Source organism: Amblyomma americanum, chromosome 4 (genome assembly GCF_052857255.1).
Source record: "Amblyomma americanum isolate KBUSLIRL-KWMA chromosome 4, ASM5285725v1, whole genome shotgun sequence".
NCBI classification, from domain to species: domain Eukaryota; kingdom Metazoa; phylum Arthropoda; class Arachnida; order Ixodida; family Ixodidae; genus Amblyomma; species Amblyomma americanum.
Window position 1 is genome coordinate 178773029 of NC_135500.1, and position 16217 is coordinate 178789245.

Consider the following 16217-nt stretch of genomic DNA (forward strand, 5'->3'; position numbering starts at 1 on the left):
AAGCATACGAGCTATCTATTTATGTGCATTGCACTCGTTTCAAAATCTGCAACTCGACAGGAGCTACGAACATGTTTCAAGCGTGTTTGGGCTATTATATGCTAGGAAAGAAGGTTCAATTTTTGAAACTTAATGGAGATTTGTGCAAACCAAACGACAAACCAAAAGGACGCCATGTCTCACCAATATTCATACCGTTTCGTACTGGTCCGAAAACATATTTTGCCAAGAGGGTTATACTTCAGATACGAAATACCTCGGCGCCAAAGATTTAGTCAAGACATCCTGGAGATATGTTTGCAACTAATTCTTGCCATAAACCTTTTAAATTCCTGTGTTCAACCATCCTGCGCTTATATGGTGGCTAAAAACATTAATCGCTGATCTAAGTTTAATCAAATGGCTATCGCCTATTTTCGGCTGTGAGCAGGCGCAGAGATCACAGCAGCAGTTCGAGAAAAAATTTGATTGAAAGTATATTTACTAGTTGTCTCTACGAGCACTGCAAATCTCTGATACGCCTCGGCCCGACAGTGCATCGTATTCTTGTGCAGCTTATTCTAGAAAACTGTGCGACCAACGACACGGACAACACGAAGCTCGTCCTGTTCTTTCTTTCTTCCTTTACTTCTTTCTTTCCTTCTTTGTTTTTCTTTCTTCCTTTCTTTCGTACTTTTTTTACTTCTTTCTTTGTTCCTTTCTCTCTTTCTTTCCTTCTTTCTTTCTTTCTTTATTTCTTTCTTTTCCGTTCTTTGCGCTGTTTTCAAGAATGAACTTAACAAATTTTCTACTCTTGTGCAGCGTAATTAGGTTACGATAGAGTAGCCCGCAACCGGGCTGTACTGCAGCAGCCCGTGGAGTCTCTCTGGCACGTTTTCAAAACTGGAGGTGTCGCGAAGGCGTCAGAGCTTGCTTTGCTGCTCTAAATCACGCTTACTATTTTCCATTTTTTGTGCCCTCCCACGAAGGAATGTTGGCAAAAGCGAAGGTGACATGCCGCGACTTGTCCTGGAGCGGGCCGCGCACACCGAGCGTGCAAGCGATTTCTCTCGAAGCGAGTGACGCAACGCGTTCACTCTAAAGCAGCATTCAAACGTGCTCAATATTTTATTTGGCTCTACACTCCGCAAGGCAACTAAACTAACAAGCATCAATCTTGTTCTGCACTTGTGCAGTGACACATGTGTAAACTCAGTCGATGGAATGGCAGCCTTTTTTCCTTCAATGCTGTTTTCGCCGCAAAGTGGGCAAAACGGTAATTACATTCAGGGACAGGGAACTACGTTCACCATGTTTATCTCACGCAAGAGCAAATCGGGATCACCTCTCCCCTTGGTTATCGTCTACGAGGCTGCTTGCCAACCGAACCGAGCAAGTCAAGCTCGAACACCGCCTTGAAGCAACCCAAGGTACCGAGGTTTGCCTACTGATCAAGGAAACCGTGTTGAAGAACGCAGAGTTGCAGTACACGATAGAGGTGTGCCTATCACCGTGTTATTTGCTAGCGCATCTCTCAAAACGCAAGACATAATATAAGAAAATCGTATGCGTAATGTATGAAGCCGTGTATGACATGTTTCCCGATCGTAAGATCAGAACAGCACGTGAATCGAGTTAACAACGAGCTCAACTGTTCTTATTTGTTAACTCTCGAGCTCGCACTACAGTTACGCGTACTCCACTTCATGAATGACTGCCGTTCCTCGTTAGGTGGCAGCAGCTGTCAAAAGTAAACAACGTGGTGTGAAATTTTTCAAAGTGTGCATTTCATGGAATATTACATTATTACGATACACAATCTATCTATTTATTGCGTCTTGCATCAAAATCTGAAAACACCCTGAAGCTTTAGTAAGGACACAAGCCACACAAGAAAAGCTTAGTGTTTCTGCAATATTTGGCCGCTGACCAATCTTCACTGAATTTATTCGTATGTCCTTGCACGCTGGCGCATATGAGTGAGAGTTCGGGTGTGCGTGGTACCACCTTTTTCTTTTGCCTGGTTCAAAGTATTTCGAATCATGTGATATACAGTCTCGTCTCCAGCTCGAAAGCAATTTGGATTAATTACACAGAAGCATACGCAGCACACAGCATATCTTGTTTGGTATCATAACGTAAACAGGACTAAAGGCGTCGATAATAGTCATTAAGCTGTCATTGCTGGCCTGATGAAATCAGGCGACTCGTGTAAACAAGAAGCACTCCTCCATTCGGGCACAATTTATTATATTTACAAAGGAGTTCTAGTGAAAAAACTGAACGGCATATAATTCAATAATAGCTGTTTTTCGGTGAGCTGCTCCCTCGCACCGTTTCACTGCTCGTCTGAAATTACGACAGAATTCAGTAAAGGCAGAGGGCACATGGAAAACCCTCGGTGGCTCACCTTCATATCCAGATGGAGGATGTTTTTGGAGTGCATGTAGTCAACACCCTCGCATATTTGCCTCACAAAAATGGCGCAAGCTTTTTCCGTGAGCACAAAGTCGTCATCAATCACCCTCTCAAAGAGCTCGCCGCCTTCGATCCTGGAAGAAAAAGGAAGAAAAAATCAGTATGTAAAATAAATACGCCCGAGGTCTCTTTTTACGGCTCCTATGTATAGCCGTGCATTCTGTTAACTCGCGGTGGGTACTTATAGCACCACCCGATGTCATCATTGGGCCGTGCCGAAGCAAACGACTCAAGCTTCGCGGTTGTTAGCTGGCGCGTTCCGTAGCAAGGTCGGGCTAAATACAGGGACACACTAAATTGAAGCTCTCTCTCTTTAAAAGCTTCCTGGTTGGCTGCGGACGCGCTATGCGAGAGGATAAAGACGCAGCTGTCAATTTGCCACCTCTGACGTTGTCTTCAAGGTGAAGCAAGCGCGGAAGCACGAAGGAACGACCGCGCCTCTGCAACATGCGCTTCTTGCGTTCGCCGTGAGTGCGTTCTTCGAAGAGGTGTTTGTTTTCTATGCGTAATTCTGAACAGTACCGTTAACTCTCCACCAGTGGCACGACTTAATTGTTAGCAATTTAAAGTATCGTGGTCGTTAGCTTCATTCCAGTAGCGCTCAAAAGACGTTCTAAGCTAATCAAGGTTTCAGGCCTTAATTCAAAGTAATAAATGTGAACCCTCCCAGTGGTCACGTGGCTGTTTTATTTGCACCCCTACTCTGCCAACGCCGTCGCTCTTCCTTACATCCTTCTTTCTATCTTCATTTTTTCCCATTTTGAGGAGTAGGACGCCCGAAGGATATGGCTCAGGGCGACCTCAGCGCCCCCTTTTCCGAGAAAAACTTTTCCCTCGCCGTCTCATTACTTCCGCTCCTCATGGGCTACAACCTTACACTGCCCAAAACAAAACACGCAAGACTCCACAACAGAAACCTTTTGGGCCTAATGTCGGAAATGAAACGTGAGACACCCTTTTAGGGAGACTTCGTTCTTAGCTCTGCAAGACGTCAGCCTGCCCTGGAGCAAATGACGTCAGACAGCGCCGAGAACGAGCCAAAATATTCCGAGCCTTGCAGGGAGTATCTCTCTAAGCCTCCTTCCTTTATTTACTCTACTTCCTACGCCCGAGAGAAAGTGACCTGCCTCCGCTGACTATATTTTCGCCGCCAGGACTCGAGAGGCGACCGCCTCGGTGCGCCCACGCTTCCACCGCCCACAGCGAGGCGGCCCACCAGATGCCCAGCCTCTACCCTCTCTTTCTCTACGAGAAAAGTCTCACCAGGCGCTGAGGCAGACAACAAGAGACGAGCGTTCAACAAACAAAACGGTTACGTAAATGCCTAGGCAGAATGGCGTCCCCGAGGGCCTCTGCGGCTGCAGTGGCCGCCCGCTCGGTCTGCAGCCACCAACACTTACGTTAAACAGTGGCACGGCCCAATCCTCTCGAGTGCAAATTATAGCACGCGCAGCTGCGCTCTGTTTCAAGCGCGCAACCTGTCTCTCTATCCCACTATATATTTTTTATTCTCTACGCGTTGGTGAATGGGTCAGAACCACAGCGGCTGTGACACGATTCGCCACAGAGCAAAACGAACCAGACGGGCCTCGGGCTGGAGCAGCAACAGCAGCTACTGTGGCCGCGGGTCAGCGAAGGACTTTAATAAATAAATTAGTGCACGACAAATCTCGACAGGCGTGGGCGGCTGAAAACTGCGCACGACGATAGCGGTGCAACTCTCGCGTTTTGATGCTCCGCCACGGCGCAGGCCTCGAGCAGAGGAGGCACGGACACGTGCGCACGATCTGCAGCAGCGGTGGGCCGCGTGAATGGAGCGAGAGCGAGAGCGAGAGCCTGCTCCTGCAGAGCCCGAGAGTCGGTCAACATAACTGCGGGCATGCGAAGCCGCGGGCCCTCACGTACTCCCCCTTCTTCTGGAGAGCGCTGCTGTCACCGCAGGCCGAAGTCTGGCGGCTGACAGGGGCCGCGGCTATTCCGGTCCCCTTGGCATCGCTCCCGGGCACTGGGTCGCGCCGAACAAAAGGCCGCCGGGCTTCCCTCCGCATCCGCCCCAGCGGCCGGCCCTTGAAGGTTAGAGCCGGCTTTAAATACACGCCGGCCCGCGGCGCTTCGCAGCCAACATGCTTCGCGGGCCCCCGACCGAGGAGTGCCGGCTGTGGTGCTCGCCCGCTTGGTGGTGGTTGTGGAGGTGCCGGTGGTGCCGGCGGAGGAGAAGAAAGCTTTGTCTCGCCCCAAGAGAGCAAGGCCAAGTTTCGTGCAGCCTGCTCGCATGCCGGAGACCTCCCCTTCAGTCGCCCTCTCTCCCACTCTTTCTGTTTTGTGCTGCTTGCTGTTCGTCCTCCAAACTGCTTTTTTGTGCGTTTCCAGCGCGTTCTTCGACTACCTTTGCTCCCCCTGGAATGAGCCTCCTTGCGTTTCTTCTTAGTGGCTCCCAGCGGACGAGGTCAAGTGTCCTGCCAACATGCTTCTGCGTGTTTTAGTAATGAAAGGTTAAAGCTTGCTACCCGCGTCTCAGCAGTCCAGCGAAAACCGTTCCCACCTATCGAGAAATACGGGAGAAGAATTAAAAGTTGGTGTTTAGAAAAAAAAAAGCCGTAGTGAACGTCTCACTTCTCGTAGGAGAAGAGAGGAGAAGTGGGAAGAAAGAAAATGGGAAAGGAACAGAATGCGTACAGAAAGAAAGCCGTTACAGCCAGCAGCGCCAATACAGTAAACCCGTGTTCAGTCGCGCAGAGTTTCGCACATGTTGAGAATGGACGGGGTCAGTCCATTCTATATCTTTGGTGCCTCCATGGTTGCGTGGATCCAAAGTTTCTACATGTTTTCTTGCACACACTAAAAATCGCGAGAATGCAGACGCTCCGGAGCCATCTGCTTGCTGTCTTGTGTAGAAAGACAGTGCCCAGGTTCTATTGGTTTTAGGGCATTTTTTTTTTGTGCTGCTTCGGAAAAAAAAAGAATATCATAAGTAACTGGACATCAAAACTGGCAAGTAATGTGGCTAATGCAATGACAGCTAAAGTCAAAGCCCAAGCAATGAACACTTGGTTGTTAAATCCAGTCAATTTGACGTCACTCCCTTCACCTTTCGCGACGTTTTGCGGGGCGAAAAATTTAGAGCTGTATCATTGGCTGGACTGCACGAAAAGGTTGGGGAGCAGCCAGCACGGTTGTCAAAGATTCCTGTATTTTTAGCCCTCCTAACGATGAGAACAAACACACACACATAAAACAAAATAAGAGTGAACTTTTCTTTCTTTAGTCACAAAGAACGAAATAAAAAGTGCTTTGCGTGAGTTTAAGTGGATATATAAAGGAAGTCGCTCGAATTTTCTCTCCTCGACCTTTCTAGTGCTCATTAGCGCTGTTTTTCTCGCAGTCACGGATCCTGAACGAGTCCAGTTGCTTGGCTGGCTTTCCCCTTTTGAAACACCGTATACCCTGACTCCAGCTCCGTTTGAGTCGCGGTGCTCCGGTTGCTCCTCTGTTCATATCGCTTTGTTGTACAATAGATAGAACAAACGCCCCCTTGCTTTTTCTGCTCATCTAAATATCCGGACTAGCCCGTGCTTCTCGCCTTACATGAAGACACAATCCTTGCAAACGAAGGGCTACTCTTGAAATATCTCTGGGTAAACGCACACGAACCTTCCGGGCAACTTTTTTGCACAGACCTCTTTTCTTGAAAATCATGCTGCCTCTGGCACTGATATTTGGCGACAAAATGATTTCTCCCGTCAAAGACACGCGCGTCTTAAGTCCTGAGCCCTTCTGTTCGCCAACACACAATAAGCCAGCCACAGGATAGCTAAGAACAGGAGCTTTGGAAGGCGACCTCAGAACTCCACCCTAAAGAACTCTGCGTTGTCATGGCGGGATCACGGGCATATTTTCTGGAACAGAGTCAAGTAACAGAGCAATAGTGCCAATTTAAAAGTTGCGCAAGCGAAAGCGAGCAATAATTCATCCGTGCGTGCTCTAACTTTACAAAAGCCTTAATCGGCAGGATGAGAATGGCTCTGTGCGCCGATTTCGAGGAGGGATGGCTCTGACTCTGTCCGTCTGTCTGTCGCACGTGGCGGCGCCGCAAACAGATTCCACTGACACAAATGAACACACGTCCTCTCCACTCTTCGCGGACGGGCCCAGTCATGGCTTCAGTTTATATATGCTTCCTTAATGACACGGGCCCAAGGTGGAACCGCGTACCTGAGTGCAATAAGCGTACAATACGTAATCACTATGAAGCTTTTTGCAGGTTTATTCGTGAACGTGGTCTATGTTTCTTCCCATAACTTTGTCTTCCACGGCAGTTCTTCCATCTCACCCTGTACCCAAATGGCACACTCGTGGAATAAAAAAAAGAAAGAGTGGTGCGCGTTAGCGGTCTTCTGCGAGAAAGAAGGCGTCGTTCAGTCCCGCAGCTACTTACATCTCCAGTATGAGGATCATCTGCTTCTTGGAGTCGTCGAAGGCGTCGTACAACTGCAGCAGCCGCGGGTGCTGCAGCGAGCGCATGATCTCCACCTCGCGCTCCACATCGGCGCGATCCTCGGCCCTCTGGGTCAGGATGAACTTGGCCGCGAACACCCGGCCCGTCTTCTTCTCCTCGCACCGATACACTGTGCCGAACTTGCCCCTGCAGCCCAGCACCCGTTGAGTGGCATTGCGCATTCGTCACCACCCTCTAGGATCACACATACGTCTGATGATGATGATGATGATGATGATGATGATGATGATGATGATGATGATGATGATGATGATGATGACCTCTGGTTGGCACTCGCTGAAACGCAACTTCCTCGCCCACAGCTAATTTACTTCTTCAGAAGCCGCTATCTGCTTCTAATAAATAAATAAATAAATATTACCATCGAAATTCTGCATGAAAGCCCTAAGAAGTCCTGTATGTTTTTTGTTTTTTCTGCAACGCGAAGTACTACCAGCTGATTTAAAAAGCGTGCAAAATAAATTTATGAAAAGATTTTAGAAACGGCACATTCTCCTGAGCGTGGACGAAGCGTCAGGATGGTTGGAAATAACACCGAAACACCAGCGAAATTGCTCATTTATAACACTGGAAAGATATGCAGAAAATCGCTTCTTGAGCAATAGCTTTTACAGCGTAGTTATAATAAGCTCGTCCCAAGACAAACACAGGCGTGGTCACGTGATCACGTGATCTCACACTCTACATGCCGCGCGTTGCCTTCGGCATCTTCCCGTAGGGTGCGCGCTAGAGTAAAAAGGGGAGGGGTGCATTACCCCACCATGCATGCGCCCCACCTTTCACTTCATGCAGACTTTGCCATCATCGGATGGGACGAGTCGTCGTGAGACGCCCCAAAAGCTTCAAAATTCCTATATACGCCAATATATGGTGCGCCGTGATGGAAAAGGACAATGTGTATTCCCATTTTTTTAAGAACCACTTGCCATATCAATGTCTTGACAATCGCAAATTCTTCGGTTAGGCCAGCTGTATGATAGCCACTCGAGAGTCAGAGCAAAAAAAAAACAATAAAAAAACGCTCTATGCCTGCCTGCCTTCCAGTACTTCATATTGCTTCTTTCTCATTTCTTTCGTGATTAATCTTTTTCGTTTTATCTACTTTTATCATCTACTGTACACCTACTGCTATAGTTTTCCCAGCATTATTTCCCTCCACACTCATCACTTTCTTTGCTGTCATTTTTTTGGTTTTCGCTCTCCTGGCCGTCTCTGATGTGAAACACATTTTTCTGTGCATTTCTTCCCTTCTCCTCTTGTGTCTTGCTCCGCCCACCACCCCCACGCTTTTTTTTTTACTTCCGCTTATTTGGTTCTTCTGCCTGCTGGGTTTCTTCACCTCACATTTTTCAGGTCAGCCTCTCTTCATCTTCGCCTTGCCACGTATCACAGTCCACCATGCCTAGACGATGGATTTATCAAGTTCACATTCGCTGCCTTGCTGCCCTCTCCAGTTCAATCCACTACCGCATTCTTTTTCTCACTTTTGCTTCCCCGTATTTGATTCTCCCGTACGATTGTTCCTTTGCCTCATATTTTTCAAGTCAGCCCGATAGATAGATATTACTGGCATCACCTTTGAATTGGAGCGATAGCGAGTGCCACTGTGTCTAGTAAATTAAAATGGCTGTTTTATTATTTTGTACTTACTTCCTTTTTTACTTCAAATCGTTTTTTACGCTCATATTTTCTCTAATTTATAAGCCATATGATTTTTATTTCTCTGATAGCTCGTGCAATTTTTCCCTTTTACTTTTGCTCCATCAATACTTTAGTCTTTTGTTGCTCGTATCTACCGCTGATGAGTTAACTTTGCTTTCACTATCCCTGAAACCCAAAGTTACTGGAAGGCTCATCATGTCCTCGTTGATGTCTGGATGCATAGCTTTACAGTCTTACAGGACGTTTTTATTGTTTTCAACACTGCTGCACCATGCACAAATATCATCTCCCTGCTCATGCTTGCTTCTATATAATATGGTTCTAGGTCAACCTGATCTTATCTCAGATAAAAGAGCACAGCCTCCTGAATTATCACACAGCGTTTCCTGCCAGATTTTGCTCTTTCCACCCTGCATTCGCGCAATTATTTCTTAATTATCAATTTTTGCCTCCAGTTAGCAGTCAAGGTTTTTGCAGACTGCTTTTGATGTTCGTGACAACTTCATTTTCTCTGCTGCTGCCTGTGTAGTCTGTTGTAAGCTTTCTTTACCATGCCATCTGACTCCATCCTTCTTGTCTGGACCACAGCTTTATCGATCTCATGTTCTCCTCCTTACCGCCCTCTCCAATCCACGCCCCCTTCCCCACATTACCGGCCTTCCCCCTCGGAGTGAAGGCCCTATTTAGCTCATGAATGCATTGCCCGCTCGCTCCGGCAGACTCGGTTGCAGCGACGCGCGTATTTTCTTTGAGTCGTTGTTGTTGTCGTTGTTGTTGTTGTTGTTGCCTCCAATACGATGGCACATACCCACGGTGGGGGATTGGCCAGGGTTTCAGCCTTTCCTTTCACATCTTTTTCTTTCAACTCCCTTCTGTCTACACGCTGCAGTGGTAGTGGCCAAGTTGGAGCCAGTCGACAGGACCGTGCACTTTCATTTCTTTTTTTAGTCTCAGCAGCAGCAGCAGCAGCAGCAACGTATTTTCCAGACGGAGAAGAGTCGTCTCATTGAAACACTGGCTAATAAATTGAGGGTCTCCATCAATCCTTGTTCATTGTGTTTATATTGTCAAAAATATAACCTTCCTGCCTTCTCTCAGTACCGAGGAAGAATGAAAGTAACTTCGGTTTAAATGCCTGACCTCTTTTCTGGCGCTATCTGATTATTTAAAGCGACACATTGCCAATGCGTAGCTCACGGTACTTAGAAAGCATATTTCCATAGTCAATGCTTGAAATGCCTCATGAAATTAGAAGCAGGTTTATATAATTCGGCGCTGAATATCTCGAACCGCTAAAATAATCCCGCCATCTCCTGAAGCCGTGTGTCTTATCAAAGACGATTAAATTAGGTGTGGACATTTGGAGATTACCTACGCTCGATTAGGGCTTCCTCTTTATATTCCGGTTCTTCTCTCATTTGTGGCAAGCGCCAAGGGATATGTCCTAAATACCAGTGTGCGATTATCCTCATGATCACATTACTGCGTTAGGAAGATCCCTTTCTTAGTTGTTGTTTTCATAATTATATCCTTTAACACAAAATTTCACCAATTACTGCCTACGTTAAATACGTCAATGTGGCTCTACTGTTTGAATGTGCAACGCACCCTGGCCAATCCCCCCCTGTGGTTACGTGCCACTCCACCAGAAGCCAACAACAACAACATTTTAAAGCCTTGCAGTCTGACTATCGTGGTCGAAGACGGGGAAAAGGCAGCGGTATTTGTTGGCACAGGCATGTGAGCCCTCCAGACAACTTTTTACGGAATACGTTATCCTGCGCTATAAAACACACGACAAGATAACGGCAACATTAAATATTTTGTTCAAGGAAACGCATACAAAGCAGCCAGGCCGGCACATTAAAAAAACGTAACTAAGTAACCGTCTGTTACTAACAATCTGCTTATTCGAAGGAAGTTTACAACTAGCAACCTTCCAATTCTGAAAACCAATTCGAAGCCTTCCCTAGCCGCAAAACTTGGGCAAGCTAAATATTTATCTCTCTTTACAACGAGATGCGGCATTCTCTTTCGTGAAAATGTCTCGCCTCACCACAAAGACTTACCTTCCCAGTTCATCCCTGAGCGTGTACTCTGACTTGACGTCCTGGTTCTTCTTTAATTTCACCTGCCTAGGCTCGAAGGGGGGCTCGGGCTCTGTAAGGTAAACGAAGGAAGCCACGCTCTCATTGGTTATTGTCCCGCCAAGCCTGCCTATTCAGCTAAAAGGGGTTCACATTCGATAAACTTCTTACTTTGAGGTGATTTTTACGATAAAATGTTCCACGAAGAAATTCCTAATAACCAGGAGACAGATTTCCCCTGGGCAGCTCAGCAGAAGATGAGTGCCAAAGCTTAACCAAATTTCAGTTCAAGCGTCTATTTCGCCGTTTAAGGTTTTCAACTATGAAGAGCGTTTTCAGCAAAGTGCAAGGTTTTATTTCGCTTATAAAGACTTCTATGGAAAACTGCGTGATCAGCTTAACCGACCTATTTTGTTTCAGAAATGCTGGCAGAGCTCCCTTTAGTGCTAAGAAGATGTGAGCACGAGGGAGGAACAAAAGATAGTTTGTCTTTCTGACTCATTTTGTGACAAAAATTATCTGTAGTTTTTCTGTCAAAAACTATAAAGGCAATGGCTAATGTGACCGACACGAGGGGTTAGCCATGGCCACCAGCTTTAAAAGAGCGCACAAAAGAACGGATACCCATTTTATCTAAAATTTTAAGCTCGAGCAAGCGTGTCTTTTTTTTTTACTTTCAGCCAAGCTCCAAACTTCTTCCCATTTAAAACCCAGAAACTTTGTGAACATCTTAGAGTATATCAGCGAAGAAACATCAAGTTGAATCGAATAACAGCATAGAAAATATTTAAGCTTACCTTGGGCAGTCCTTTCGGGAAGAAGGCAAAAGGAAAACATGTTGGACACATGGTTATCAATGTTTTAGTCCGTTTTCTTTATTTGACGTTTGTCCCTCAGTAGTTTATTATTTTAGTGAAATCTAAGTAACAAAAAAACTCACTTATGTTTTCGAAACTCTAGAGAATTACTTGCAGGTAACCATTCGTATAATATAAAAAATGGCATAAAGAAGATGTTACTTCTGTTGTTGTAAGTACAATAACAGGGTTGTATTGGTGGCATGATGCTAACGAACATTTCTGGCTGTTTCAGTCTGCCCTGGCTGTAAGACCTCAAAATGCGTCAATTCAATACGTTTTCATGCTCCTCCTATCATCAAGACTAGTAACACCGAAGAAAAAATTACGCCGAGATTAAAGTTATTTTGTTACTAGCTACTTCCGTTCTGATTTTTCTAACCACATGACACTTCAGTGGTTGCCGTGGTGCCTCCCTGATTCGCAGTATATATAAGTTGAGCCTCGTTATAAAGAAGCCGAAGGGGCCCTGCGATTGCTTCGTTATAGCCGTAGCTTGTTTATAGCCCGTGTTTACCGAGCTTCCAAGAGGAATCGTCATTCTTTCGTTGTATCCACTATTTAGTTATAAACCGTTTCGTTATAACGAGGCTCGACGCAAACTTAGCACACCCATCAAATATGCCATTATTCCAAATATTATTGCTTACGCTCCTAACCGAAAGCATTTACATAACCTGACAGGAAGTCAGAATATAGGCGCTCTCACTACAAAATCCAAATGTGATTGTATTACAAAGGTAAATACTTTCGCTGCCTGATCTAATGGCATATCATTAACCATCCAGCTCGAGCGTCGTCACTTTTCGATGCAAGCCAATGTACATGCTTCAACAAAATTACAGGTAAAATGCGCAGCTTTGGCGCTGCACAACGAGGATTGAAAAATATTTATTTCAAAGGTGGAGAACCAAGCTTTTGAAACTAAAGAGGGAAAAAAAACACATGTCGTAAGAACAGGGCTGAGGGTGTCTGATTGTGCAAGTGAAATGTCGAGCTTGTGAGTAGGGGTTGATGGAGTACTTGCTTTCAACATAAACGGCCGATCGCTTGCTAATTGCGTAACTATAAACAGCTCTATCAAATCTTAGGGGCAAATACATGCCAATTGATTTGCGTCAATTTGCGGTCACTGAGGACATTACAATCAGTGAAAGACGTGGATGCTAATGCAGGTAAGACGAGAAAAACTTCGGACTTCTTGGGCACGCAGCTAATCAAGATAGGATTCCTTGCAAGCGCATTTATCAAATAAATTCAGAAACGAAATAAATGAACGCTATCAAATTGACTTCGATACCTATTGGTGCTCTCAACTGAGTCGAAGGCTTTTATCAAAACGTGCCTGCTCACCTTCGTCTGGGTCTGTCTCGTCGACATATATCATAGTAGGCTTGACACTGAAAAAGAATAAAGGACGTTAACCTCCTGAATCACGGCAATAAATCAGTCAAACTTGTCAACCAAATAAAAAGAAACCATTTTGTCAGTTAGTATCGAGGTTTTTAATTAGCATTTAAAGATGTTTTTAAGGTCAGGTCTCGTTCAAATGCATTTCCATCTCTTAGGCACTGACTGCATAGAGCACTATGTAGTATATATTTATTAAGCATATAAGGAGTGATTGCGCTGCTGTAAACTAGTCCAAGAGTATTGCGTTCAAAAACCAAACACGTACAAGTTTTAATATACATCACATCACCGCAGCAGTGGTATGAACGAGGGGCTTGGCAAAAATTGTGCACGAAAATGCAATTAAAGAGTTCGACGCTGATTGATATTAAAAATATACGTCGCCGTAGCTGCCTGCACGGGGGCTACAACCGTCATCTGAAACTCATTGTCTGCCAGGGCACGTGGCAATATCGCTGGCGCTTCGTTACTTGCTATGCACCACCCATATTCCAAATGCATTCGGTCTCATGTCTTTAACTGAATGTGTACGGTGCGCTTGACACACTCATCTTGATATCTAGGCTAAATCGTATTCGAAGTGGACACATTCGGGAGTCGCACTTTTGTAGAAAAACCATTTGATTAACTCGTTCTGAACATCCTTGGGCACTTCAAGAAGGCCACAAGCTTTCATTTCTAGCGTGCATTTGTGATAGATAATTTGCGTCGAATACTCGTTGCGATGAAAACAAAATCAGACAGTCTATTTCGTCGTCGACAGTACATGCGCAAGCATGAATTGCATTGCAGGAAAAAAGTAGCGCATTTCGGGACGACTCATAGGCGGTGGTAGCCGCACTCGAGTCTTCAGAGGCCTCCTTCATCATCCGCTTTCCTTAGCTGGACAGCGCGCGCGGAGTTCTTCCTCATTCATGGTACGTAACGATCCGCGTGACCAGCACCGGCCTCGTCAATGAAGAGGAAGCGGCGCCAGCCCACGCTACATAGAACGCAGGACCTCCTCTAAATTTCTATTTACACAGGTCAAGTTTGGCGCTCTCTCCCCTTTGTGCATTTTACCGTGAGCCCGAATCTATTGAGCATTTTTTGCTCTATTGTCGCCGATACAGCCCTTTGAAAAGAAGGTTGCTGGAGGAGCCCTTGCGGCCCCTTGGCCTTAGTTTAAGCAGCCCGCTCTTGCTATCATTTGGTGCCACCACATTCGGGTTCAGCCACAGATCTGTTTGTACCGCTGTTCTAAATTTCCTGCTAGAATCTCACCGACTGCCATTCTAATGGTTACAAAATTTTATTTCCTCTCAATTATTACATTTTGGCTCAATAATTATGTTCCTTGCAGTTCCTGTGTTTATTATTTTTAATAATAACATTATTATTATTATTATTATTATTATTATTATTATTATTATTATTATTATTATTATTATTATTATTATTATTATTATTATTATTATTATTATTATTATTATTATTATTATTATTATTATTATTATTATTATTATTATTATTATTAATTTTGAAGTCAAAACTTTCGTCCCTTTTCTGTTCATGAGAAAGAATCCTCCGGTGTTGCTTTCCCGCGTGCTTTTCATTTTAATTACCTGAATACAGGTGAATAGTCAAATAGTCACCCGATTCTTGGCCGATCCCCCAGTGTGGGTATGTGCCACCTTTTGATAGGCTAACAACAACAACGACCTTCGCTTCGGTCAGAGGCTGCTGCCACCGCTCCGCGGTTGTTCTTTCCATTGGCGCTTCTGTGCTTGGACGAAGCGACAGGAGTGTGCGCTCTGCTGTGCAAAATTTTCTTCAAGAAACGCAGCGACTCCCATTCTAATTTCTTTTTGCCGCCCTCAATCAGTACGACATTGCAACATTACAGGCATTGTGTACTATTATGCACATTAAGCAATTGTCCCGTCTTTGATCTCCAAGTTAACTGGACCCCTTTCCTTCCCTTTTCCAATCTCTCAGACTACATACTATTACCACTCCTTTTCCCGTCAAAACTTTCCTGTATCCAGTAATTAACCGCCTGTGTCTTGGCCACTCCCCCGTAGTAGGTATGTGCCAGCAACGTCTGAGGCCTTCCTTCCTTCCTTCCTTCCTTCCTTCCTTCCTTCCTTCCTTCCTTCCGTCGGCTGCCACACCGACACGAGTGCAGATAAATGCAGTCAAATGTAGTCGGCAACATGACTGCGGCCGGCAGCGCGTCGCGAGCCATCGCCTCGTCTTCGGTAGGTCACTGGCGCTTGTCATGTTGGTCACTGCAGGCGCTTTAAATGGCACCGCGGGTTCAGCCGCTTCTTCATTTCTCAACTGTGCAGTGTGTCTCTCCCGCTGTTCAGCGGCCTTCGTAAACACTCGTGGCGCAGAACGAAGGGATGAAAGAAGGTGAAGGAGATGATTTCCAACGCACAGCTCGAGAGGCCTCCAGTTAGAAGTAGAGGTGTACAATTTCCGGAAACTTTGAATGCTAAAAAATAACTGAGGAAAAACTTTATTCTCAGAAACGTTGGACCTATTGGGACAATACACAAAACTTGAAAATGCAGCGAAATAAAATCCAGGTACGACCGAAGCTTGCCGCCAAAAAAAAAAAATATTTATTCCGCTAACACTACACTGTTACTAGCGAGAAGGCCGTTATGTCCAGGTGAAGCTCGGAGGATCGTCGCGCCAGCTGCAGCCAATGGGAGCAAGCTTGGGCAAGCACGGAAGAGCGTCACGCCAGCTGCAGCCGAGTGGACACAGCGTGTGAAGATGAGCGGCGAGAAACGCAGATGCTTGCACACGCAGATGCCAGATAGAATAGGCGAAGGATGAAGTGCCGGAGGAGCGTCCAGGGGGTGCAGTAAACGGTATATTTTTTGTAATGCAAATAACAACAACAAATCATGAAGCCGGTCCTTTGACAGATTCCGAAGCCGAACGTCTTACGCGGCGACATGAACAGCAGATCAAAAGAATGGGGTGCCAACGGGAGTCGACCGGTAAAGTGGGTACAGCGAGGCGACAAGCAGAAGTGGAGCGATGAAAACAGCTAAACGGGATGCCGGGGCAGATGCAGAGCGAGAAATGCGCAGAAAAGCGAGAAAGAAAAGGCGAATGATGAAGTCACCGGGGCAGGAACGTGCCGTATAGAGGCTACTACAAGTGGCTTCAGAGACCACCGAACAAAGGGAAGAAAGAGAGAGAGAAAACAACTTTATCTGCCACTTG

General features: G+C 45.7%; 1 protein-coding gene across 3 annotated transcripts in view; it reads right to left on the reverse strand.

The window, feature by feature from the left end:
* The window catches only part of LOC144128758 (myosin light chain kinase, smooth muscle-like), a 44398-nt gene that overhangs the window by 16438 nt on the left and 11743 nt on the right, over positions 1 to 16217 (reverse strand). For all 3 annotated transcript variants that reach the window (XM_077662416.1, XM_077662417.1, XM_077662415.1), the window contains exons 2-5: positions 12933 to 12979; positions 10705 to 10795; positions 6893 to 7099; positions 2390 to 2531 (exon numbers count right to left, since the gene is read on the reverse strand). In XM_077662416.1, coding sequence (XP_077518542.1) covers positions 2390 to 2531; positions 6893 to 7099; positions 10705 to 10795; positions 12933 to 12966 — 474 coding nt within the window. In that variant the 5' untranslated portion in view covers positions 12967 to 12979. The remainder of the gene's footprint in view (positions 1 to 2389; positions 2532 to 6892; positions 7100 to 10704; positions 10796 to 12932; positions 12980 to 16217) is intronic.